We start from the raw sequence: 25,480 nt of genomic DNA, 5'->3' as shown, positions 1-25,480 counted from the left end.
ACTGCAGGGAAGAAAATACTGTTGTTGACAAAATATCACAAATGGGAAAGTCTGTGTTGTTTTCATCTCTCCTGGTCTCTTATTAATGGAGGCATACTACTTACATCACCCTCTCCTCCACCAGCTCACACCCCCACATCCATCAGTATGATTGGCTGCCTGCACCCTAATTCTCTACAAACCCGGCTCTGCTCTAGGCAGGTGTTGTTCATGGAAAAGCTTAGGACGTGGTGTACACCTGTTTTTTAATTTTTATTTTTACAAACCACTCATTCATTTTACTCTGTTTTGATTCTACCTGCTTTTCTTTAGCTTCTCTGCCTGAATGACCACAGGCGTTCTTTCAGTCGGTTTGTTTTGAGAGTTAAATACCAATGATAGATGACCAAACCGGTGGCTTTGATTGGTCGTAGCCGTGTCCGTGGACTTGTCTCCCCTGTGACACTCTCACATACAGCTGCTGTTATTTCACAACTGTACGCCACACTGAGCACACAGCTCTGACCTTTGCCCTCTCCCACCAACCTGCAGCTCCATGATGCACGCTGTTCCCACGGTGATGATCGAGTGTGACGACGACAAAGAGAACCTCCCCAACGAGGCAGACTACGAGGACCTGCCTGAGGAAGAGGAGGAAGATGAAGAGGAGGATGAAGAAGAAGATGATGAGGAGGAAGATGAAGATGAGGAGGAAGATGATGATGACACATTGTTTACAAGTAGGTGTTTTTCTTTGGGGTATGGAGCATCCACTCGCAGTCGCCTGTTGATATTAATTAGAATATATAAGTATGAAGTGTAGGCATGTGCATGTATGAGCATACGCATTAACGTGTTTCCATGTGGTTGCACAGACGTCACACATGGCTTCAAGCCCTCTGTGCCGCAGTTTGTCATCAGAGATGTGAATTATTTATGACAGTAGCATTATGTACATAGATTATTTATTTCATTTATTTTGCACAAGTAATATACACACAATGCATAATACATAAGGAAAGAAAAAAAGGATTCATGCTGGTGAAAATGAAAACCCAAGACAGGTTTATAAAGATTTCTTACACGTGAAAAAGGTCACACTATAAGACAAACAATTAAAGTTGCAATAATTTACTTTATTTAGCCACTAGGGGGTCAAATACCACAAAGCCCTGACATATTATCACATCGTAAAGTTATGGCTAACATGCTAGCAAACAGCTAATAGGTGGTTAGGTTTCTACTTGCTGCTAAATGCTTCACTAAAGCTCCTTTCCCACGGCACAAAAAACCTTCTAACAACCACTAACGTGGCTTTTTAATATAATGGGAAAAGTTAAAATGGGCGTTCACACCCAGGTCAAATGAGTCTGCAGTAATCACAGGTATTTATCGCCATTGACTAAGCACAACACCCGGGTGAGCGTGCTCATTTTAGCCCCTTAACTGGCGAGATGCAATGATGTAACGCTTGTCTGCTACAAAGCCACGTACACAGCTCTGGTCTATGGCAATGGGAAAGGAGTATATAGCCTATTTTTAGCAGGTTTTCCTGTGTTTAAAAAAACTTGTGTACACACCCTAATTTAAGTGGAAAAGAGGTAAATGTTCACCAGCTAGCTGTTGATGATCAGGTACAGTGTGTTTATGACAGCTTGTTTACTGAAAACAGCTGCCTGCTGCTGCTGGAAACAGACAGTATCATGTGAGGGGCGTTTTAAGATGAACTTGACTGGTGTGAGGAGGCACACAACCACAGGGCAGTAATTCTAGTTTCTTACCGTGACTGCTCGCTACTTTTAAAACTGTTTATGTGTAATGATTCATAATTAAAAGAAAAAAGCACTTACATGAGTGAGCCAACTGTTCAGATCATTATCTCAAATCCAAACTGATCATGAGACGGAGGTTCATTTGAGCCTGGTAGCCTTGGGGAAACCCTGATATAAAAACAATAAACTGTAAAGAAATACGAACAACTATGACAAAAAAGCTGCTAAAATGATGTTAGCTTCTGGAAGAAAATCTATACAGGTTTCTTACAGTCAGATTGTAGAGTGATAGTTCACTACAGCCTGGATCTGCATGACAAAGCTCACAGTGTTTATTATTAACACACCACATCCATGTTGCTTCTTGTTGTGATCATTTTAGGCACACTGGCCATGAAGGTTTTACGAAAGGACTCCCTGGCCATCAAGCTCAGTAACCGTCCATCGAAGAGGGAGCTGGAGGAGAAAAACATCCTGCCGCTGCAGTCGGACCAAGAGAGACTCGAGTCTCGACAGCAAACAGCCACAAAACTGACCAGGTGATAAACATCCGCCAAGCTACTGTTCTCTGAGATACCACACACATCATCACGCACGTGTACAGGCACACATTACTCCACATGCAGGCCCAGTGACCTGCAGAGTGCTTTACCCCATGTTAGCAGTGATAGATGTGACCTGGCTGCTAAAGGGAGCAGATGATGGATGATGAGTCATAATGGAGGGAGGAGGGAGGAGGCAGAGCTCAGAGGGGTGAGATTAAAGCTGAGGAGCAGCTACGAGACAAGCAGACGTGAGGGAAATAGAAAGTGGAGTACAGTGTGTGGTATGAGGGTTGAAAGGGTCAGTCAATGTTTAAGTGGAAGGTGTAGGTACAAAACTGTTTCCCAAAATAATCCCATAGCATAATCTCTTATCATTCGTTATATAGAAAACTAGCTATAAGAGATGTATAGCACAGTATCTTGTTTTTTTGATTCAACAAAGTATCACTGGTCTGATATTGATCATCTCAGTAAGAACAGCATCAGACAAATATTTAGACACCTGATTAGATCCACAGTTTCCATAATTATCTATGGTTGGTAAACTGAACATAGAGGTGCAGCTAATGATTTTTCAAGCTAATTTTCATTATTGATTTATATGTTAAGAATTTTCTGAATTGTTTCATTAAGAAAATTACAGAAAAATATGCCTATAACAGTTTACCAGAGACTAATTCTTCAGTTGCTTGTTTTGTTTGACTATCAGTCCAAAACGCAAAGATACTTTATACTCGATTTTACAAGTGTAAAGAAAATATTGATACACTTGAGTATCACGATATTGTTTTGTGATAGTGTATTGCTTCTAAAAAACAATATCAATTTTTAAACAGTTAACAGATTTTTTGAAAATTTGTTTACCAAAAGAATCCTGTAAAAACTTTCATTTAATCTTTTTTTAATTGATTTTTTTATTTTCTGAATTCCTTTGCTCATTTTATATATACGCTATAGCGTTGAATGGTACTAGGACGGTTATAAATAATAATGCAGATCCCACTGTTCTGATTATAAAGTTAACTTTTTAATGCCTATGGTGGTGTGTTCTTTATACTAAGACAGTTTTCCTTAAACGGATAGTGCACCCAAAAATGAAAATTCGGCCATTATCTACTCACCCATGTGCCGATGGAGGCCCTGGTGAAGTTTAAGAGTCCTCACATCCCTTGCAGAGATCGGCGGGGGGAGCGGCTAGCACACCTAATAGGAGACGGCGCCTCAGACTAACGTCCAAGAACACAAAATTGAATCCACAAAGTATCTCCATACTGCTCATCCGTAGTGATCCAAGTGTCCTGCAGCCCCGACATAAAAAGTTGTTTAGAAAAACGTCATATGAACTCTGTTTTTAGCCTCACTGTAGCCTGCAGCTCTGACTGCTTCTCTGTGCTCCGCGTTCACGTGTGCGCGCTCAGGGTGATCAGTCTCTGAAGAGCAGCAGTCTCGTCAGTACTGATGTCCAGATTCTCAAGTGCAGGCATCGCCAATTCCCAGTCTGAGCAGCAAAGACTTTCCTCATCCGTTGGCATTGCTTTGCATTTGAAACAACTACACCACCAGGTTTCCAGTGCTCGACTCCGGTATACTGCAGCTGGCTGAGGCTCATGAGCTGCGGCGGCTGCTTCGTCCAGTAGCCTGAGTTCCGTCTGTATACTTGGGCTCAAACAAATACGGCTCAACAAAGAAATGCTGTTCCTCCTCAGTTTCAAAGTCTTCAGGCATGTTGGGCTGTCCTTTGCTAAAAGACTGTAATGCAAATTATCTTTTAGCTNGGCCTCCATCGGCATATGGGTGAGTAGATAATGGCTGAATTTTCATTTTTGGGTGCACTATCCCTTTAAATTGCAATGTATCACAATTTATTAAATCGTAACCCTTGTATCATGATATGTATTGTATCGCCAGATTCTTGCCAATACACACCCCTATTCAATTGTATAAAACAAGTACTCCATATCCACACATTTGAGAAGAGAAAGAACCAGAATTGGCATTTGGCAATCGATTAGTTGTCTCGGCACAAACTGAATATTACTCTATGATTTCAGAAGTGAATTGCATTAAAAATTTATTTAAACAATAATACAAATCTTGCAAATTTAAATGAAGTTGTCTCCATAGCAAATCAATTCAGCTAAAAAGTTGTGTAAAATACTATTTGGACTTTTTTCCTTTGAAAAGTGGCTATCATATAAAGGCAGTAATGCACTCCTAGATGTTCTCGTGTGGGAGTACAGAGTGTTGCTGAGAAGATGACATTCCAGCTGAAACATCTATGACTCTTGTCTCTCAGGACATCTTGTCACTATTACCACTTGAATCTTCCAATGAAATAAATATCTTACAGTGTTTTAGTGAGGATTAGTCACAGCGGTGCAATTTATTTTAAAAAACCCATTTTCCTCCTCTGGCCTCTCTTTTGACCCTCTCACTGGTCACAACCTCCTGCTCTGGGAATCTTTTTACTTCTCTCCTCATTTTGCTCTCACTCGCTATTAATCATACCAACTGTATGACTCACTGCTCCCCCTCAGCCAGGGCCTGTAAATTCACAAAATACAACCTGATAAAAATGACATCACATGCAGTGTCAGCTTCTCTGCCCAGTCTGTCCACAAGAATAACATTTCTAAAAGAATTAATAAAATTTAGCATGAATCGAGTACAGTGATGATGATCTTAAAGCACACACACACACACACACACACACACAATCCTAGGAAAAAAAGGTTTTCTGAAAAAGACGTCTTTATTTTTTCAGGCGATTGAGTCAACGGCCGACAGCAGAGGAACTGGAACAGAGGAACATACTCAAACGTGAGTAACTTAATGCATGCAGTAGGAGAGAAGAAAATACATAATGATAATTCCTGTGTGATCAATCTGTCTTTTCTCTTTCTTACAGCTCGAAATGATCTGGAGGAGCAGGAGGAGAAGAGGGAGATCAAGAGACATTTGTCCAAAAAGGTAAGACAGAGGTAGAGATGGACACAGGGTCTTTTCATCAGTTTATGACCCTTGCAGGAAATATGAATATGGTTTCCATGGTGACCAAGCTGCCACCCTTCACATTGTAGCCATTTGAAAGGATGATAGCATTATTTGTTACATCATCCTCTTATTTTGTGGTGTGTGTGTGTGTGTGTGTGTGTGTGTGCCCGCGCATGTGTGTGAGCTATCGTCTTCATCTCAGTGGCAATTTCAGGACTGTCTCTGTTATTGCACGGTAATGATGATATTAGATTATGGGTATTGATGGATGAAGCCACTAACCCACTGCAGAAAAATATTCACTTCATAGATTTCTTTGTTCAGTTGCATACATATATTTCTAAACTTTGTCTTTAAAAATAATCTAGTCAATAATCCCTTTTAAATTTAATATTTATTTTTTATATAAAAAAGTTCTTATGTTCCCTTTGTTTTGAATTACTGTTTACTAGAAAAAACATGGACAATTATAAGGTACGCATTTATATTTCAGTACATTTGAGGCAGAGGCAGATTTAAGAAATTAAGTTTCCTATTAATTAAGAAAAAAACTTTTTACATTAGATTGTGCATTCTTGAGTGCTTTCTAGTTTTTTTATTGGGTATTCAACTTAAGTTACACAAAGAAAAAATAATAGAAAAGAGGATTGTTCTTTGTCTTTCATATTTTATAAAATTTAAAAGCAAATTATCTATACATTGCACATAGAAAAAAATGTTTTCCCCATATTTTTTAACACAAGCAAAGAGAAATGAGCCAGCTACTCCCCATTAACATAACCCTCAAAAATAAGCTGTCATTCTTGCACAGACACATGTGCGTCAGCATGCATGTTGCAGCGCATGAGCTACTGACACCCATCCTTGCTTGCACCCACTAGCTCAGCCAGAGGCCGACAGTAGAGGAGCTGAGAGAGGCCAAGATCCTCATCCGCTTCAGTGACTACGTGGAGGTGGCTGAGGCTCAGGACTACGACAGGAGAGCAGACAAGCCATGGACTCGTCTGACTGCTGCTGATAAGGTTGACTTAACAAACACACACAACAAATCCAAAGAATGCTTCACTAACTCTGGATTTACCGGTAAGTCATCTGTACATACACACTGTGTAAATACGTGTCTCTTTGTGTGCTGTTCAGGCTGCCATCAGGAAAGAACTAAATGAGTTTAAAAGCACAGAGATGGAGGTGCATGAGTCGAGCCGTCATCTGACCAGGTAAGATCAGGGTATATGCAGGAATGCTGAAGTTCAATTTCATGCATTATTAGAGTTGTTAAAAAAGTCATACTGTACTATGACGTTTTATGACATACTACATTATGACTTTTTAATGAAATGTTTATGAAATGTTTATGACACACTAAGACTTGTATGACATTTTTATGACACACTGTACTATGACTTTTTTTATGACATACTATTCGAAGACTATTTATGGCATTTATATGCAAATTTATACTTTGGCTTTTTAATGACATTTTTATGCTGTACTATACTATGACTTTTTTGTGGCGTTTTTATGACACATGGTGACTTTTTTTGGCATACTATACTACAATGTAGCTGGTGAGAAGGCATAAATCAGCATGTCATCATATAGTATATATATTAAAATTGCCAAATAGAAGTCATAGTGAAGTACGTCATTAAAACAACTCACAGTGAAGTATTTTTATAGCTGTCGAAAAAATCATTTTATTTATTTTATTTTTAAGAATATTTTTATGGCGTTTTTGCCTTTAATGGATAGAATAGCTGGGTGTGTAAAGGGGGAGAGAGAGAGAGGGGGAGTGGCACGCAGCAAAAGGCTGCAAGCCGAAGTTGAACCGGGGCTGCTGCAGTGAGGACGGAGCCTCTCTGTACATGAGGCGCCTGCTCTAACCACTAAGTCACCAACCAAAATTTTATTTATTTTTTTTAAGATATTTTTTGGTCATTTTGCCTTTAATGGACAGGACAGGTAAGCATGAAAGGGGGAGAGAGAGAAGGGGAGGACATGCAGCAAAGGGCCACAGGCTGGATTTGAACCCGGGCCTCTGCAGCAACTGCCTTGTACATGGGGCACCTGCTCTACCCACTAAGCCACCATCGCCCTGGAAAAATTATTTTAAAGAAATTATAATAAAGTAAACCACAAAGAAAATAAGTCATTGTATACAATGTCTTATAAATAGCATTAAAAAGTCATAGTAAACGTTAAAGCCTCGTGTGATAGTGGTGAAGTATGGTGCAGGACCACCCAACAGCATTTCTATGAAGTCACTCACTTGTCTTTTTGTACTGGTCTCTTCCTGAAGGTTCCATCGACCATAGGATGGATCAGTCAGACCTTGGCCATGCTTTTTCACTCACACACCAAGCCTCAAGTGTTCAGACTGCTACCTGCTGCCCTCATACTGCTAACAACTACCCTTTCCGGCGTTGACTTCAAACTGAAGGACTGGACATTAACACAGCCTGTGTACTGCGGTCATCGCAGGAACATGAGCAAACACTTTCAAAAGTACAAATGGATTAAACTCTCAACTGGCATCTCCCCTCAGTGGAGATTTTACGGACTTCTTGATACTCAAAAGCTTTTCATTTTTTAGGATGAAGAGGTGGTGATTTGTTTACTTTGCAGCACTTTTGGTTTTGAACAAGGTTTTTGGAAGTCAAACACAGAATCTGTGTCAATTATAAAGATGGGAACAGAAGGAGGTAAAGATGGGACTTTGTTTTTACACAGGGATTTTCTTGCCTTTCACCATGTTCTCATTCTTCTTTTCTCAAATGAACTTTCTTTCCATGGGGCCATGCTTGTGTTGGCACAGTTTTGTTCCACAGATGACATCTCAATAATGATTTCTCATTTTGTGAGAATTAAAATCTTTACAACAGCTTATGCTGTTGTAGGCAGCTGAATCTTAAGCCAAAATGTCCTAAAATCCTAATCAGAGTCCCCAGATGCTCTCTACAAGCCAGTGACAGTAGAAATAAAATTCTCCTAATGCATACACACCAATCAACTGAGCAATAATTTCAGATTTTCTCTTCATTTGTCCATCAGTTTATGGGCTGCATCCAAGAGCTCAAAACACTTTTCAGACTTCAGATCCCCTTTTTAAACCAAAGCAACTTGACTTGCTGTGGAAGTCGCGATCTTGAATGCATCCCAGAGTGACTGCTGTTGAGAGTTCAGTAACTCACTGTGTCGCTGTGCCTACAGTATTGTTTACAGGGATTTAAAAGTTGCCAAATTAACTTGTTTTGTTTGATACAGAATATCATCTGTAGACACAGTAAAATGTTGCCGAACTCTCTGCCGAACTACAAGAAAAGAAGACATTTTTTTGTATTTCATTTTTTATTGTCTGAGACAAACCTTTGGCGGTACAGAATATGAAACCCTGCCACCTTACTTTTTGTTTTTTATTGTTTACAGTCCATACTAGGTTCATGAATTAGCAGTTTTGACCATATTATTGGGAGAACTGGTTGATCTGTTGTGTGTGTTCTGACTGTGTGTCTGAGTGAGTGTGTGTGTACGTACAAGCGTCGGTAACATTACTGTCTCTTGTATGTTTAAAAATGTTCTCAGAATTATAAGACTTGTACATAGCAAAGAAAGTAAGCGAGACTTTTCACGTTTTTTTGTAAAGCAGAAAAAACTGCATGTGGGTATTAATTTATTGTGAGTCTTCTATGATGTATGCAGTTTCTTAAAGAAAGAAACTTATTAAAAAAAATAAGTTTATGCTTCCTTGCCTTTTTCCAAACAGACTTTGTGCATCCGCTGTGTACTGCAGCTGTTTACAGTGTTCATGTGGTCAAGTCCTCTCCACAGATAGTTCATCATATTCTTGGGGGAAAGCTGGGAACCTTCTTGTCAATATGAAAATTGGCTCCCAAGTCCTCGTGCTTATTGGAAGTAGCCTGTGATGAGTTTTCAGTTCAGTCATGCGGAGACAAATCCCCACTGACACAGTCTGTTGGTCTCTCAGTGGAGTTAAGAGCCAATCCTGGTTCATCTTGTAAAAGCACCTCAACTCTGAGCCCAGACGTTTGTGGAGCTTCGTGGAGCTATACAGCGTGCACTGGAGTTCCACAATATTTGTGCCACAAGTCAATGGCTTTAGTCACAATGGCGTCTGTGTTTTCCTGTGGTATCTAGAAGGGAACAGTTATTGAGAGGCTTTATAAGGGCACCTTCTATAAAGACAAAACCAATGTCTTTCTGTTTGCTGGATGTTATGCTGTCATCTACTCACATTGCACAGAAACTTGACCACCCCTTCAGGCCGGTTGATACCCATCAATATGATTTTATAGCTGAGCAGAATCTCCAAGGCCACAAACACCAGGATCTTACAGGAGCCGCTGATCACCTTGTCCCACACCCTAAAAATAAGCAAAGGGCTCAGTTAATTTGAGCAGTATGAAGAATTGAAGGTATACAGAAAGTCTCATCATCTGTAGAAAACAAATTAGCTCAAGAAGGATACATGTTTAATTTTTGAAGGCTTGTGCAAAATGTATTTGACCATAGTAACACTGTTTGTGCTAAGCAACAAATCAAGACATTGAACTCTAACCGGGCATTTGTATTCAGCTGCAAATGACTTTTCTTTGGTAATCAAGACAATTTGTCTCTTCTTGCTGTTGTGCCCAAAGCTACATGTCTGAATGCAGCTACAGTCTAGTCCTGAATGCAGGATCAGACTCAGTGGAGGAAATACCCAGATCATTTACTTATCAGTGCCTAGAGAAGAATTCTTAAGGTGAACCTGATGGCGTCAGTGTTTGATTTGTAAAGAAGTGCTAGCTAATGAAAGCATGCAATTCAAAGAGAGATTTTTAAAGACCCCCCCCTCTCTCCAAGGATAAACAAGTTTTTAACCTTATTAACATTTACATGCTACAAGACATCATGAGCGAAATAAGTAGTCAGTGCCAAGGCTGAGAACTTTCAGAATTCAGAATTGTTAAATATGCTTATGCTTATGTTACCTAACCAACGTTGTCTCCATGGTAGCAACTTGTCAACTGTGACATCTTCCTGTCAAAGTGGCCATACCCCTAACTATGCATAACTTTGGGCCTTAATAACATTTAAATGGCTTCATTTTTCAGCCCTAGAGGTTGTCGCTTGGTTCAGACTACACTAACCAAAGTTCAACTATTAAGCCTCACAGATTATTTTGTTGGTGAATAAGTTTGCAACTTGCTTCATAAGGGCACAAGAGCAATGGCAAGCTACAGTTGGTCACGGTTAAGATGGTTGAGACCACTGGAAATGTGCTTCAAAGATCTTTCAAAAAAGCCTTAATATTATCATGGTAAACTACAAAGACAGATTTTGAAAATCTCACTGTGGAGAGGAATCTGGGCTGTGTGCTTATATCAGATTTGTGCTGTGGACAGCAAACTGACCTCTGCAGGCTTGATTCTGGCAGGCAGCCAGCAAAGCAGCGTCTGAACCAGAGGCTGTAGGGCAGCCGAGCCAGGGCTCCGGTGTTCTTCAGATGGTTCAGCAGCCGCGGTTCCTCCTGACTCAGATAATGCTCCAGGCTCTTCGGCTTCACCACAACAGAACAGACAGAAGGAGAGGAAAGTACAAAGTCTCAATTCACAGTGACGCAGATTACAAAGTAATGTGATCCTGACTCCTGAGTCATGAGAACTTTGTCACATCTATTCTGTCATTTTATAAACTACATTTACACCATTACCATGATGCATGTTCAAAAGCAGAACTGTAAAGAAAACAAGTCTCTTAAAAAAAGGAGTAAAGTTGACTCACCAATACAAAGTCTTCAATTCATTTTGCTACTTCTGTGAACAATAACTCAACTCTTGTCAATGTCTGGTTTTGCTGCCGCTTCCTTATAGTCACTGAGCAAAGCAGCAACATGATATATGTTGTTTTTCCCATGATCAGTTCAGGTGTATTCTTTTTTTGGGGCAAATAATCAATTTGCTTTAGAATTTGATGAAAATCAAAAATCTTAGCATGGTGACCACATACTATTTTTTGAGAGCTTTGTTTGAAGCATAATTATCCACTAATGAAGGCCACAAGATGTCGACGAAAGCTTGAAAAAAAAACATCCTGTCAGCCAAGAATTTTCAATCCAACTACTATGTTAAAGCTCATTAATAACCCTTCAAGTTCAGTTTGCTTTTAAACAACATTTTTACATTTTATGTTAAGTTAAATATAACTCTTACAAGGTGGGGTACCGAGTCTCCGAACTTTGTGTGGAACTGATTAACGAAACACTTGATCAGCCAATAGCAGTCGATAGGATCGTCTACGATCTCCTCCATTGCTCGACCGATGGAGAGGAAGTCATCGTTCTCTTCATCCTGGAAGAAAAGAACAACAACATGACAGTATTATACATTGCAGCACCAAGGAATAAAGGAAGCAAACGGAAACCCAACTACTAGCATGGTAGTATCACTGACAACATTTACAGAACACACTTGCAAAAACTGCCACAATCATCACAAAAGATACCTCTGTATTCTTCAGACATAACTGACACTCGAGTCAGAAAAGAGACAATTAGATGTTAAGTATTTTTATATTAAATATATTTTCTTATTTCAGTAACTGTGAGTCACACAAAAAAAAAACATGCATAGTTTAAAAAGGCCAAACACCACAGAGCTCTACACTGAAGGCAGACATCTCCAGGATGATTTGGACACATTCCCACTGCCAAATGTGAGTCTGTGTGATTTCCATGTTTAATTATGGTCGCATATATATCTACTTAGTGGGTTACTGAAGTGGAACTGACAACACAAAGAGTTTTGTGCTAAAGATTGTACCTGATGTCCTATCATTTTCCACTGAGGCTTTGAGGTATGGTTCATTATTTAAATGGTACCAGAACCCTGAACTTGCACATGTGAATATAATTAGACCATCAGCTAAGAATCTAAAATGTTGTTGAATGTTTCGGCACTACCTTCAACTCTGATCAAGGTGCCAGCTGATGCCGTTTTTCACCATTTATCATCTAATGTTTTTCTCTATCAGTCTCAGACATGTCAACATTACACTGGATGTGCTTCGTCTTACCGGGGCAGAGGTCTCAGAGCACCGTGGGAGCACCTGGCTCTCCAGCTGGAACATGCGCAGGTAGACGTGGGTGGAGGGTGTGGACGAGTTGATGTATCTCATCACCTCCAGAGCCTCCAGGATGTCCTGGTACTGCTCCTTCCTGTAGCCTCCCACCAGAGTGTGAGAGTCACTGTGGGGAGGTAGGATGCCTGCAAGAACAGGAGAATCAGTTCATATGCAATTTGGAAATGCAAGCTCTTGTGTCTATATGTGTGAATGTGGGTGTATGTGTCTGTCTTACCCAACAAAACCTTCCACACATGAATTCTGTACATAGAGGGGAGGGGGAACCTCTGACTGAAGGTGCTCAGCTTTTCTAGATCTGACAGAAGAGAAAAAACAGTGGTAACAGGACAAGACCTGACTTCACCTACATCCATCAAAACTCAACCACAAACCAATGAGAAATGGGAGGTCGTGGGAATAAAAATCTGTAGACCAATCTACTGTAATGTGTTGCAGATACACTGGTGCCAATATGTAATACGAATGTATTATGAGTCTTACTACCATCACTGATGGTACATGCTCATGTGACAACACCAATAGTTTAATTCAATTTCATTTCATTTCATCTAATCTAATCTAATTTCATTTCATTTAGTCGTTTTCCAACTTATACAACTCAAACACACACAACAATAAATAAATAAATAAACTAATAATAAATAACAATAATAAGCCATTGCTTTTGAGGCAGTGACAAACCAAAGCAAATTTTGCTGACCGAAATGGTGTGGGCTGAAGCCTCAGCTTATTGCACCTACCCCATCTACATTAATAGTCCTGATTCCTTTTTTTTTTTTTTCTGAAAGATATTTTTTGGGGCATTTTTAAGCCTTTAATCGATAGGAGAGACTAGTGTGAAAGGGGGAGAGAGGGAGTGACATGCAGCAAAGGGCCACAGGCTGGAGTCGAACCCGGGCCGCTGCGGCAACGCCGCTGCGGCAACAGCCTTGTACATGGGGCGCCTGCTCTACCACTAAGCCACCGGCGCCCCAATAGTCCTGATTCCTGAACTGTTCTCTTTAGATCTCTACAATAAAAATAAAAGAAACAAGCAAAATAAAAGATATGTACATATATGTACATTAAGTATACCCACAGGTGTAGTTATTAAGTCCACAAGATCTCTATATTTGAGAGCATGTGACTTTACAAATAATTTGTTGGTCGGTTGGTTTGTGATAATCAGCTCTGTTTACAATTCTTATAGCTCTCTTCTGTAGCATAAAATTGGATTTGTGATTGTTTTGTTTGCATTTCCTCAAACCTCCACACAGCAGGTAATGTATGGAACTATAAAAGAATGATACAATATATGTAATGACTAAACTGAGGATGTATGTTTTGTGCAATGTTGCAACAGACTTCAGCATTTATGTCTTTATTTGATTTATGTGGTTTCTGGCATACTTGTAGTCTATTACACCTCCCAAAAAAGTATTTCCATTCATTATTTTTATTTCAACAATATCTATCAAGACTGGTACTGGGTTGTGGATTCTTCAAAATCCAGATATTATAAATTTAGTTGTTTTTTTTATTTAACAACAACTAATTAATATCAAACCATCATTTTGAAGTTTTCAATTATATTTCCACTGCCTCCAGACACTGCTCATATTCTTCACCATAACAAAATAAATTTGTGTACACTATCCCCAAACCATTGGTTCCAAACTGTTCAAGCCATTGGGTCCAGATTTCTCCTTAGTAATGACTTCACCAGTTAAGAAGCACTGCCTTAAACCATTTTTCTCCAGCATGTAAGCCATGTTCAGATAGAAATGTTTGTTTTATGAATTGTTACCTACCAAGAGGATTATCCTTGAGCAGTATTTCCAGAGATTTCTTCTCCTCCACCCCTCTGAAGCCGACTTTCTCATAATATGCAGAGCGGAAATTTCTCTGAGGGTCATCCGCCATACTTCGACCTGGTCAGTGAGTTTTACAGTTCATTGAATTAGCAGTGGCATGATACAGAGGCCAAAAGCTGCCTAAAATAACATTTGGTCTTTAGCTTGCTATTATTTATTTTGATAGCCTGTGATGGAATAAGTTACATTTACTCAAGTACTTTGCTTAAGTACAGATTTGAAGTACTTGTGAGAGAGCTAAGGACTAGAGACCTCATGATATGCAACAGTATGACAATCACATGGGACATTTTTTCGCATTGCATTCATCTTCATGTAAATTTTCCTGTTTATATTTACCTGCTTAAATCGACGTTAACATTTACCAGAGGATTTTTACAGTTTGGTATTACTGCTTTTACTTAAAGGATGTAAATACCCCCTCCACCTCTGCTGAGAGTATATGGTGCATACTGTGTTATATCATCACACATACGATTAACGTTACAGTAACTAATATGCAACTTAAGGTAATTTTAAGGAGAAAAACATTAGAAAACACAACGTGATAAATCCTTCCATCCAGCAAATGATTCAGAGCGGGCCTAATGACAGCACCAAGCAGTCTTTTGCTTAGGTAAATTACATCACTTGTATCTGTTACGTTAGCAGCATGGAGTGATAAATGTTTGTGGTATTAAAATACGTGCTCCTACCTTGAACAGGTGTGTTTCACGCAGACTGTATTGCTCTAAGCTAAATTAGTTAGCTAAATCCATAACTTCAGCTAACGAGCTAACGTTAACGTTAGCTACAGAGCCCAACAAGTACGCAGCTTTTACAACTGTAATATTAACGGCAAAAGCACTCTGCTAACTGAAACGTAGGTGTACGTTGTAACACTGTGGACAAATATCATATGTCTAAAAATACATTTATGACTTGGTCTGCTAGCGACATGCTAACCACTGTCGTTGTTGTCATTAGGATACTTCCGGTTAGCACTTTCGAAATAAAATAATGAGCTACCAGTAAAACTGAAAATTAAATGAAAAATCGATTTGAATATATGTTTATTCTTTGACAATGTCTATAGTATCAATAATAAAATCAACCCAGTCAGGATAATTTACCTCTTTCCCGTCTACAATAAAACTGAAGTACACCACAAACCAAGCAACTAGTAAAGGTCCCAAATATGCTATTATTTTGAAGGCAACTTCAAAGCAAAGCAGGCATATTTTCCGGTGTCATGTTCTCCACGCCCCACTGCCTCTTGCCACTGTGCCAATTATCTTCATTCGTAACCTAATTCTAAAGAGGTGAGGTGAAGACGGCTCGTTTTGTAACACAAACGCACATTAGAACTTAGATAACACTTGGCCGACCTAAAGGGGAACACCACCTAAATTAAGAATCCCCATGTTATTTCCATGGCTATGCAAAGTTCAATCAATATTTGTGAAAATGAGCTACTCTCTCTCTCAAAGCCAGAAACCAGAGATGTATGTCTCAAACTTGTGATGTCATAGGGTATAAGTTCTGGAACTGCTCCAGAGACAATGAATGGGAGCCTGATTTTGGGGACCCACAGAATGTTTGTTTTCTTTATTATAACCAAGTGACTTTTTTTCTGTTGTAGTGTTCTCAGTTCTGAAGCAGAAATGTAGTTAGGATGGGCCCCAGTGCACGCTATTATGACGGGCCCTTGTGCTCCCTAGTTACTAGTTACAGATGTTTGGAAATTTTAGGCGTATATTTATGTTACCAACAGTGTGTCTTACTGCCACTTGTATGTTATATCAACTTAAAGATGCAGCTTGTCAGTCGAGAGTTTTTGCACCTAAACTAGCTGCTGTAAATCGTATCGTCTTGTTGCATGATTAAACAGAGACTTGATGCTGGATGACATCAACATACATATCACCCAGCAATCATCATTACATACTCAATACTCAAAATATTACAACTCAATATTTTTCACAATTAAATTATAATTTTTTTTATATATTTTATGCAGAATGAGCACATAATTTTGTTATAGGCTAGATTGACACTTATATACAAAAACAGAAATCCATGATGGATATGGGTTTCCCTTTTGGGAGGCATATAGAAAATCACACCGTTTTTCATTTAACATGAGATCTTCTGTGAACAAAGGCATATTTCCAGGTGGCAGTCGCGCCCCTCCACCCCATGGGCCCCAGCGCAACTGCTCTGCCTGCACCTACGCCCCTGTATGTACTCACAACATTCCCCTGGGTGCTCATAGTGTCATTTATATCATCTTTGTCAAGTCACTGTCTATGGAGCAGCTCCGCCCTTTATACCTTATGACATCACAAATTTGAGCTTTAGCTTTCTCGTTTTTGTATATGGGAGAGAGTTGTTCAGTATTTTTTGGACTATCTTAGGCCATATGAATAACTTCTATTGTCCCCCCCCCAAAGGATAATGGTATTTATTTACTGGGGAAAGAGCTTTAACAAGTGCTTTTCAGTAGGCTAAACAGACTATGTATCCACTGTCATGTGAAAACATGATACCAATGCAAACATTTTGCTCACGCATAATTAGCCCTCATCTTATAATTACTTAGAACTACCTGTATACAGGAAAATATTGATGATATCTTGCATGTAGGCTTCTGCCCTATAACTTAATAAAGTGAACTTTTGCACATTCCATGGACATTTGACACAGTCCTGCATGGAATTGTACAACTCTTTGTATGTTGTATATTTTTCTTCAGATTCTGATTGTAAATTTTTCTATTCTATATTTGTTTCTTAACTTTGCAGTACTTTTTTTCATTTTCTCTTGCACCATAACACCAAGGCAATTCCTTGCATGTGAAAACCTCCTTGGCAATAATCCTGACTTTGATGTAGCTTTTAAAAGTGTTGCATTAAAATTGACCAGACACAATAAGAACAGTTATCAATCCATGTAAGCAAAAGACTCAAAGGTTAGTATTTATTTCGAGATACTGAGAAACTTTTACAAGACCAGAAGCACTAAACAGCAAAAACCGATGTTTAACTGATTTAGTAAAAAAGTAGTTAAGCTAATATATGTAACCCAACCTTTGCTTCCCTTTCCTCACAAAACAGGCATTTTAGATGTGGATTAAATATAAACCTAATACCATCATGTTAACAATCTAAAGCTTAAAAAGAAATTACATTCCATGAAGATTTTAACAACATTGGTCAAATAGGCCTATGTGTATGCAAAAATATGGCAAACATTTCTGAACCTAGCCTAGTAGGGGCACCAGCAGCTTTGCTAATATACATTTTATTTTCAATCCATATACCTGAAGATGGCTGCCATTAATACTTTAGTTTCCACAAAAAATATCTAGGCAGTGTTCATTGTCATTACCTTTTGAACTATAACATTTTAAAAGCATAGCAACACCAAAGCTAAAATCTAAAACTATGCAAAAAGATTAAGAACATGATCTTCGGATGATGTTATCTTTAAATTCTTCTCCTTGTGTACAATACACACAAGCTCTTTTCTAAACAATCAGTATACTCTTAACAGATTTATTTGCAAGTATGAATGTGCAGAACATTTTTTGATTTATTTGGCGGATGTTGAGGAGAAAGTGGCGTAGCTAGTATGACTTAAGGTGGTGCAACTAGTTGATGAGTTACTGGGGGAGCCTAGGTCCACACTGCTCCTGCGGGAGCCTCGTCGTGAGCCACTCCTGGAGCCAGTGGTGGATCCTGGGGCAGAGGACACATTGTAAGGACTGCTGATCCCTCTGGAAGACTCGGCTGATGCCTGGAGCATTTTCACCCCGCTGCTTTCCTCCACCAGGCAATTATCCAGAGCATCCTTGTAAGAGATCTTTAGTTTGCTCTTGGGGCAGGTCAGGTTCTTTGTTTGCTGTCTGGTGTCTTGGAGCTTCTGGGCTGCTCTCCCATCCAGCCAGCCCATTTTCACAGCTTCTTCTAAGGTTCTTCTACACCCCATTTCTGGGTCATAAAGTCCCCCTGTTACATACTGGAACTCCAGGAATCTCTGCCCTGCCTCATATGGCAGCCACATCTCCTTCATAGCCTGAGCAGCAGACATCTTCTTCCTGTTTTTTACATCCTCAAAGCCAAAAAAGGCTTTCTGGGCAGGCTTAAGCTTAGTTGCCATGTCGTCATTTATTATGCCCTGGCGGGTGGCCTCTTGGATGCTGAGCCTACGGCCATTTGTGGGATTGATGATTCCTCCAGTGCAGGCCTGAGCCTCCAGCAGTCTCTGGGCAGTGATGGAATCCACCAGACCACGATCTAGAGCCTCTGTGATGGATATCTTCTCTATAGTATCTGTGTCAAAGATGGCACCCACAGGTTCCTGTTCACCCACTGTTTCAACAGGAGAGGCCAGGGTGAATGATATGCTGGATATACCCCTAAGGGAATCAGGTGAGTCTTGACCTACACTGCTAAATGAGGCGCTTCGCTCGGTGACAGTGGTGGTTCTTGTTGATGTCACCTTGGAGAGAGTAGGTGATAAGGGTCTTGACAGGGCTGATGATGATGATGATGACGATGATGATGATGTCACTGACAATGGAACTGAGGCTGCTGATGTTCTCAAAGTCGATGATGATGTCACTGAAGATGTACCCGGAGATGCTGATGTTCTTGAAGTTGATGATGATGATGTCATTGAAGATGTACCTGGAAATGCTGATGTTCTTGAAGCTGATGATGATGAAGATAATGATGATGATCCATGTTTGGTCTTGTTGCTGATGATATCTGCAAACTGAGTAAGATTGATGGTACGTGATCTGTACCGATCTAGATCCGATTGATCAATTACTCCTTTTTCAATCAGCTCGGTAATATCATACTGTCTTCCAGTCTTCTTGTCATTAATGACAAACCGTATGGAACCATCTGGAGCAGTGATAGTGATCTCTTCCCACTCACACTCCTGCTCAGACAGCTCAACGAAGGTATCATAGTCAATATACCCTTTGTCATATGCCTCACGCACTGTCATCTCTTTATTAGTCGCTGGATCCACAATTATCACTCTCCTCTTTCTCCGAGTGTTCTTTTGAGTCGACTCTAGCTTTTTCTTGTCTAAGATAGGTAAAAGAATGAGGCCAGTCTTCTTATCTGTAGTACAGAGTTTCTTAAGCTCCATGTAAGTTAGGTTTTCCTCCGTGTTGGGGTCAAAGAAACCCTTAGTATCAACATTCTGATTGGTCAGGATATTGTTCATTTCCTTATCAAAGTAACCTCTCTTGTAGGCTACATTAACGTCAATACGATGGCTGTGTTCAGGATCAATTATACCACCACTGGCAATCTGGGCCTCCAGTAGACGGATGCCATGACCTTTCTCAACTAGACCTCTCTCTATGGCCTGAAAGAGGGAGATAACCTTGTCAGTACCAGGACGTTTGTAACCAGTCACAGCCCTCTCTGCTGATAGCAGGTTGTCCTTAAACTCTGGTCCAAACAGTCTTTTGTTGTAGGCATCAGTAACAGTCAGGTATTGGTTGTTGACAGGATCAACTATAAAACCTGAGGCAGCCTGAGCCTCAAGCAGTTCCAAAGTAGTCCCAGGTCGCAACAGTCCATCTTTCATGGCCTGGTAGAAGGGCATCACCTTATCACTGGCCTCATCATAAACTCCTGCTATGCAGGTGGAACCTCTCAGGTAGGAGTGCAGGCGGTCTTCAATGTCCTGGCTCGTCAATCTGCCCTCCCTCAGTTGGTCCATATCTGACCGGTCTAATAAGTTTGCATCCACTAGATCTTTGACCAACACCTGGCCCCTGAGCCCCTGTAAAGTTAATGGCTTTTTGGGTTCAGGAAGAAGCAAAAGACCTGTGCTCCGATCTGCTTTGCATTTTTTCTTCAGCGATACATAAGTAGCTGGTTGTTGTGTGTCTGGGTCCAGATAACACTCAGGATACTGATTCAGGGCCTGGTAAAGGTCCTCATCTATTAGATCCCTATCCATAGCAATGTCTTTGGGGAGAAATAAACCAAGGGCAGGGTCCAAAATGCCACCTACAGATTCCTGAGCCTGGAGTATACGTAGAGCTGTATCCTTGTCAATTAATCCCTTCTTCATGGCTTGGCCAGCTGACAGGAGCTTGCCCGTATTTGGGTCTCTGTAACCTATAGTTGCAGATTCAGCTGCAAATAACTTTGATTCATCTTCCTTATCCACTACTCCTCTGGCACACGCTTCCTTTACAGTCAACCTCTGATTAGTTCTGACGTCAACGATGTTGCCTGTTGCTGCCTGAGCATCCAGTAGCATGTCAGCACTTTCAGCAGACATAATTTTCTTTTTCTTGGCTTCTGTAAAAGTCATTTTCCCTTGAGGTCCAGCTGCAACACCAGAAATTGACCCAGTCCCCTTCAGAAAGACCCTCTTATCCACAGACACCTCTGAGACAGTTTTCTCCCCCTTGATTAGTTTGTTGAATGTTGGTTTGTCCAGGACCCCACAATCAAGCAACTGTTGTGCTGTAACTGTCTTACGGACAGCCTCAAAGAGTAGTTTGGAGGGGTCAAACTTCTCAGAGACTGGCAAAAGTTGGAGGCTTGCTTGAGGCTCTGTCTTGCATCTTTCCTTCAATGTTCCATAGCTCGTATCACACTCAGTTTCTGGGTCAAGGTAACAAGCAGGACTCTGGTTTAGAGCATGACGGAGGTCCTCATCCAAAAGGTTACGTTTGATAGCTGCATCTTTGGGGAGGAACACACTGAGATTAGGATCTAGAATACCTCCCACAGACTCCTGGGCCTGCAGCAGGCGTAGCCCAGTCTCTCTGTCAATCATTCCCTTCTTCATGGCCTCAAACACTGAAAGAGGTTTTGCTGCGCTAGGATCTTTGTAGCCTACAGCAGCAGCCTCTGCTGCCAATAATCTGTCACGATCCCTAATATCCACCACTCCTCTGGCACATGCCTCCTCTACTGTCAGCTTTTGATTAGTTTTAGGATCAATGATGTGGCCTGTGGCAGCCTGGGCTTCGAGTAGCAAATCAGCACTATCTTGGGGCATGAACATCTGTTTCTTGGCTTCTGACAAAGACATTTTTCCTTGACGTCCAGCTGCTACCCCAGCAATGGGCCCAGTCCCCTTTAGATAGACTGTTTTTTCCACAGACACCTCTGGGACGGTTTTCTCCCCTTTCACTAGCTGGTCAAATGTTGGCTTGTCAAGGACTCCACATTCAAACAACTGCTGTGCTGAGACTGGCTTGCGGATTCCATCAAACATCAGATTGGAAGGGTCTTTCCTCTCAGTGATTGGCAGAAGTATTTGGCCTGTGTGAGACTCTGTTTTGCTTCTCTTCTTTAATGCACCATAACTCGTATCACGCTCTGTGTCTGGGTCGAGGTAACAAGCAGGACTCTGGTTTAGAGCATGACGGAGGTTTTCATCCAAAAGGTTACGTTTGATAGCTGCATCTTTGGGGAGGAACACGCTGAGTTTGGGATCTAGAATACCTCCTGCAGACTCCTGGGCCTGCAGCAGGCGTAGCCCAGTCTTCTTGTCAATTATTCCCTTCTTCATGGCCTCAAACACTGAAAGAGGCTTTGCTGTGCTAGAATCTTTGTAGCCCACAGCAGCAGCCTCCGCTGCCAATAATCTGTCTTGATCCCTAAAATCCACCACTCCTCTAGCACATGCCTCCTCTACTGTCAGCTTTTGATTAGTTTTAGGGTCAATGATGTGGCCTGTGGCAGCCTGGGCTTCGAGTAGCAAATCAGCACTATCTGGGGGCAGGATCATTTGTTTCTTGGCTTCTGACAAAGACATTTTTCCTTGACGTCCAGCTACCACTCCAGCAATGGGTCCAGTCCCCTTTAGATAGACTGTTTTTTCCACAGACACCTCTGGGACAGTTTTCTCCCCTTTCACTAGCTGGTCAAATGTTGGCTTGTCAAGGACTCCACATTCAAACAACTGCTGTGCTGAGACTGGCTTGCGGATTCCGTCAAACATCAGATTAGAAGGGTCTTTCCTCTCAGTGATTGGAACAAGTATCAGGCCTGTGTGAGACTCTGTTTTGCTTCTCTTCTTTAAAGCCCCATAGCTGGTATCATGCTCTGTGTCTGGATCAAGGTAGCAAGCAGGACTCTGGTTTAGAGCATGACGGAGGTCCTCATCCAAAAGATTACGCTTTATAGCTGTATCTTTGGGGAGGAACACACTGAGATTGGGATCAAGAATGCCCCCAGCAGACTCCTGGGCCTGCAGCAGGCGTAGCCCAGTCTTCTTGTCAATTAGTCCCTTCTTCATGGCCTCAAACACTGAGAGAGGCTTAGCTGTGCTAGGATCCCTGTAGCCCACAGCAGCAGCTTCTGCTGCTAACAGTCTATCCCGATCCCTATTGTCCACCACTCCTCTAGCACATGCTTCCTCTACTGTCAGCTTCTGATTGGTTGTGGGGTCAATGATGTGACCTGTGGCAGCCTGGGCGTCCAGTAGCAAATCTGCACTATCTGGGGGCATGAGCATCTGTTTCTTGGCCTCTGATAAGGACATTTTCCCTAAAGGTCCAGCTGCCACGCCAGCAATTGATCCTGTCCCCTTCAGAGAGACCTTCTTATCCTCAGACACCTCTGGGACAGTTTTCTCTCCCTTCATTAGTTTGCTGAACGTTGGTTTGTCCAGGACCCCACAATCAAGCAATTGCTTTGCTGTTACTGGCTTACGAACGCCATCAAAAATCAGTTTAGAAGGGTCTTTCCTCTCAGTGATGGGCAAAAGTAGAAGACCTGTGTGAGGCTCTGTTTTGCATCTTTTCTTCAGTGTTCCATAGCTGGCATCGCACTCAGTTTCTGGGTCAAGGTAACACTCAGGACTCTGGTTTAGAGCTCGACGGAGGTTTTCATCCAAAAGGTTGCGCTTGATAGCTGTATCTTTGGGAAGAAACACACTGAGATTGGGATCTAGAATACCTCCCACAGACTCCTGGGCCTGCAACAAGCGTATCCCAGTCTTCTTGTCAATTAATTCCTTCTTCATGGCCTCAAACACTGAGAGAGGCTTGGCTGTGCTTGAGTCCTTGTATCCCACAGCAGCAGCCTCTGCTGCCAATAATCTATCTCGATCCCTAACATCCACAATCCCTCTAGCACATGCCTCCTCTACGGTTAGCTTCTGATTGGTTCTTGGGTCGATGATGTGGCCTGTGGCAGCCTGGGCTTCCAGTAGCAAATCTGCACTATCTTCGGGCAGGAGCATTTGTTTCTTGGCTTCTGAGAAAGACATTTTGCCTTGACTTCCAGCTAAAATCCCAGCAATAGGCCCAGTCCCTTTAAGATTAATGTTTTTGTCTACAGACACCTCTGGGACATTTTTATTCCCCTTTTCTAGATCTTTAAATGTTGGCTTGTCCAGGACACCACAATCAAGCAGCTGCTTGGCTGTGACAGGTTTTCGAACACCATCAAAGACAAGTTTGGAGGGATCTACATTCTCAACAATAGGAAGAAGCAGAAGGCCTGTGTGTGGATCTACCTTGCATCTCCTCTTCATTGACATATAGGTTACACCTTCCTCACTTTCTGGGTCCAGATAGAGCTCAGGCCTCTGATTCAAAACACGATATATGTCATCATTAATTAGGTTACGCTCAATGGCTGTGTCTTTGGGAAGGAACACACTGAGAATGGGGTCTAGGATGCCCCCCACAGACTCCTGAGCTTGTAGTAGACGCAGTGTCGTGTTCTTGTCAATCAGTCCTTTCTTCATGGCCTGAAATACTGACAGAGGTTTGCTTGTGCCAGGGTCATTATATCCTACAGCCGCAGCTTCTGCTGCTAGCAACCTCTCTTTGTCCTCCTCATCAACCACACCTTGATCACATGCCTCTTCAACTGTCAACTTCTGATTAGTTCTGGGGTCAATTATGTGGCCTGTGGCAGCCTGAGCATCCAGTAGCAGGTTAACGCTATCTGGTGGCAGCAGATTCTTTTTCTTGACTTCTGTGAAAGTCATTTTGTATAGGGGTCCAGTAATATACCCTGGATTTTTTGGACCTTCAATTACCACACCAGCTATTGGGCCTGTCCCTTTTAGGCTGACCTTCTTGTCGACAGACACATCAGGGACAGTCTTATGCCCCTTTACAAGCTGGCTAAATGTTGGTTTGTCCAAAACACCACAGTCAAGCAACTGGTTTGCTGTGACTGACTTACGGACTCCATCAAAAACCAGAGTGGAGGCATCCAAGGTTGGGGGCTCTCTAGTTCTCTTCAGCTCAGTCTCCATGGTTTGTCTGACAACATCCACCTCTCGCAATTCTTTCTGCATGGATGACAGCCTACTTTTATATGTCTCCTCAAGCTCCCTGAGTTCCCTCATCAGCCTGTCTATTTCACTTCTTAAAGAGTTCTTTTCCCTTTCCAGACGTTCCTTATCTGTGTCATATTGCTTGATCAGGCCCTGCTTACTATCACACTGGTCCTTCCAGTAACTTAAATCCCTCTTCACCCTTTCATTCTCCTCCTGTAGGCGTTGCTTATTGCGAACCTCAGAGTCCAGGGACAGTTTAATGCGACTGAGTTCCTCATCCAGCCTTTGGTTGTGATCTTTGTCCTTTTCCAACAATTGCAGTTTCCGCAAAAGAGCATCTCTCTCACTCACAATTTCACTGTACTGGGACTGAATGGATTGCATCATTGCTGTTGTCTGCAGAAAAAAGAGTGGGAAAAAAAGAGAGAAACAGCAGAAAGACAAAAGGTTAGTCAACTCAGAAATGAATTGATGCATTTACTGTATATCAAGAAACATAATACACAACTATACAATCAAACAACAGGATAGAACATATTTGGATTGAAATAAAAATGAAATCAAATTATCATGCTACTATCAAGTTGAACTGCACCTCATTTGTACTAGTGCTAATGAACCTTAATGATAAACTGTAATATTATCAAGGAAGACAGCATACATACTTGCTCTATTCATTTCTGTCAATGAAAACAGAAGGTCCAAAATTTTGGCTCGCAGCTTTATTAAGAGCAACAGAAGTGATGTTGCAAATTTAATGTTTCTTTTCTTGCTTGTATTTTTTCATCTGTATTAATGCAAAATTGGACAAAATAGGCCAAAAAACAAAAAGCTGTTATTGATTATAATAGTAAACAAAACATAAATAGCAAGTCTGCGTGCGTTCTTCCAACATATATCTTGCTTTGTTCACTTAGCAACA

The 25,480-nt window shown here is 41.2% G+C and overlaps 3 protein-coding genes across 6 annotated transcripts in view; 1 reads left to right on the top strand and 2 right to left on the bottom strand.

Annotated features, from left to right (window-relative positions):
- Nucleotides 1-7,729, top strand: part of phactr1 (phosphatase and actin regulator 1) — a 38,607-nt gene extending 30,878 nt beyond the window's left edge. For all 3 annotated transcript variants that reach the window (XM_050055238.1, XM_050055237.1, XM_050055236.1), the window contains exons 7-13: nt 532-719; nt 2,134-2,290; nt 5,061-5,116; nt 5,205-5,266; nt 6,172-6,312; nt 6,431-6,507; nt 7,590-7,729. In XM_050055238.1, coding sequence (XP_049911195.1) covers nt 532-719; nt 2,134-2,290; nt 5,061-5,116; nt 5,205-5,266; nt 6,172-6,312; nt 6,431-6,507; nt 7,590-7,605 — 697 coding nt within the window. In that variant the 3' untranslated portion in view covers nt 7,606-7,729. The remainder of the gene's footprint in view (nt 1-531; nt 720-2,133; nt 2,291-5,060; nt 5,117-5,204; nt 5,267-6,171; nt 6,313-6,430; nt 6,508-7,589) is intronic.
- Nucleotides 7,674-15,258, bottom strand: tbc1d7 (TBC1 domain family, member 7). Its single transcript, XM_050055239.1, has 8 exons — nt 14,982-15,258; nt 14,224-14,343; nt 12,648-12,728; nt 12,365-12,555; nt 11,503-11,640; nt 10,705-10,850; nt 9,543-9,672; nt 7,674-9,441 (listed from the first exon to the last, which is right to left on the bottom strand). The coding sequence occupies exons 2-8, from the start codon at nt 14,333-14,335 to the stop codon at nt 9,355-9,357; spliced, it is 885 nt and encodes a 294-aa protein (XP_049911196.1). The 5' UTR covers nt 14,336-14,343; nt 14,982-15,258; the 3' UTR covers nt 7,674-9,354.
- Nucleotides 15,259-17,217: 1,959 nt separating this feature from the next.
- Nucleotides 17,218-25,480, bottom strand: part of LOC126396445 (desmoplakin-like) — a 29,187-nt gene continuing 20,924 nt past the window's right edge. For both annotated transcript variants that reach the window (XM_050054533.1, XM_050054534.1), the window contains exon 24: nt 17,218-24,954. In XM_050054533.1, coding sequence (XP_049910490.1) covers nt 17,860-24,954 — 7,095 coding nt within the window. In that variant the 3' untranslated portion in view covers nt 17,218-17,859. The remainder of the gene's footprint in view (nt 24,955-25,480) is intronic.

Source organism: Epinephelus moara, chromosome 10 (assembly GCF_006386435.1).
Source record: "Epinephelus moara isolate mb chromosome 10, YSFRI_EMoa_1.0, whole genome shotgun sequence".
NCBI lineage: Eukaryota > Metazoa > Chordata > Actinopteri > Perciformes > Serranidae > Epinephelus > Epinephelus moara.
This window is presented reverse-complemented; position numbering and strand designations above follow the sequence as displayed.

What these genes read in the sequence shown, in the direction of transcription:
- tbc1d7 (XM_050055239.1), bottom strand. Translation starts at nt 14,335, where the DNA reads ATGGCGGATGACCCTCAGAGAAATTTCCGCTCTGCATATTATGAGAAA. An exon ending in GCTCAAGGATAATCCTCTTG is followed by an intron (nt 12,729 to 14,223) that starts GTAGGTAACAAT and finishes CTCTTCTGTCAG; the next exon opens with ATCTAGAAAAGCTGAGCACC. An exon ending in TGGTCAAGTTTCTGTGCAAT is followed by an intron (nt 9,442 to 9,542) that starts GTGAGTAGATGA and finishes GTTCCCTTCTAG; the next exon opens with ATACCACAGGAAAACACAGA.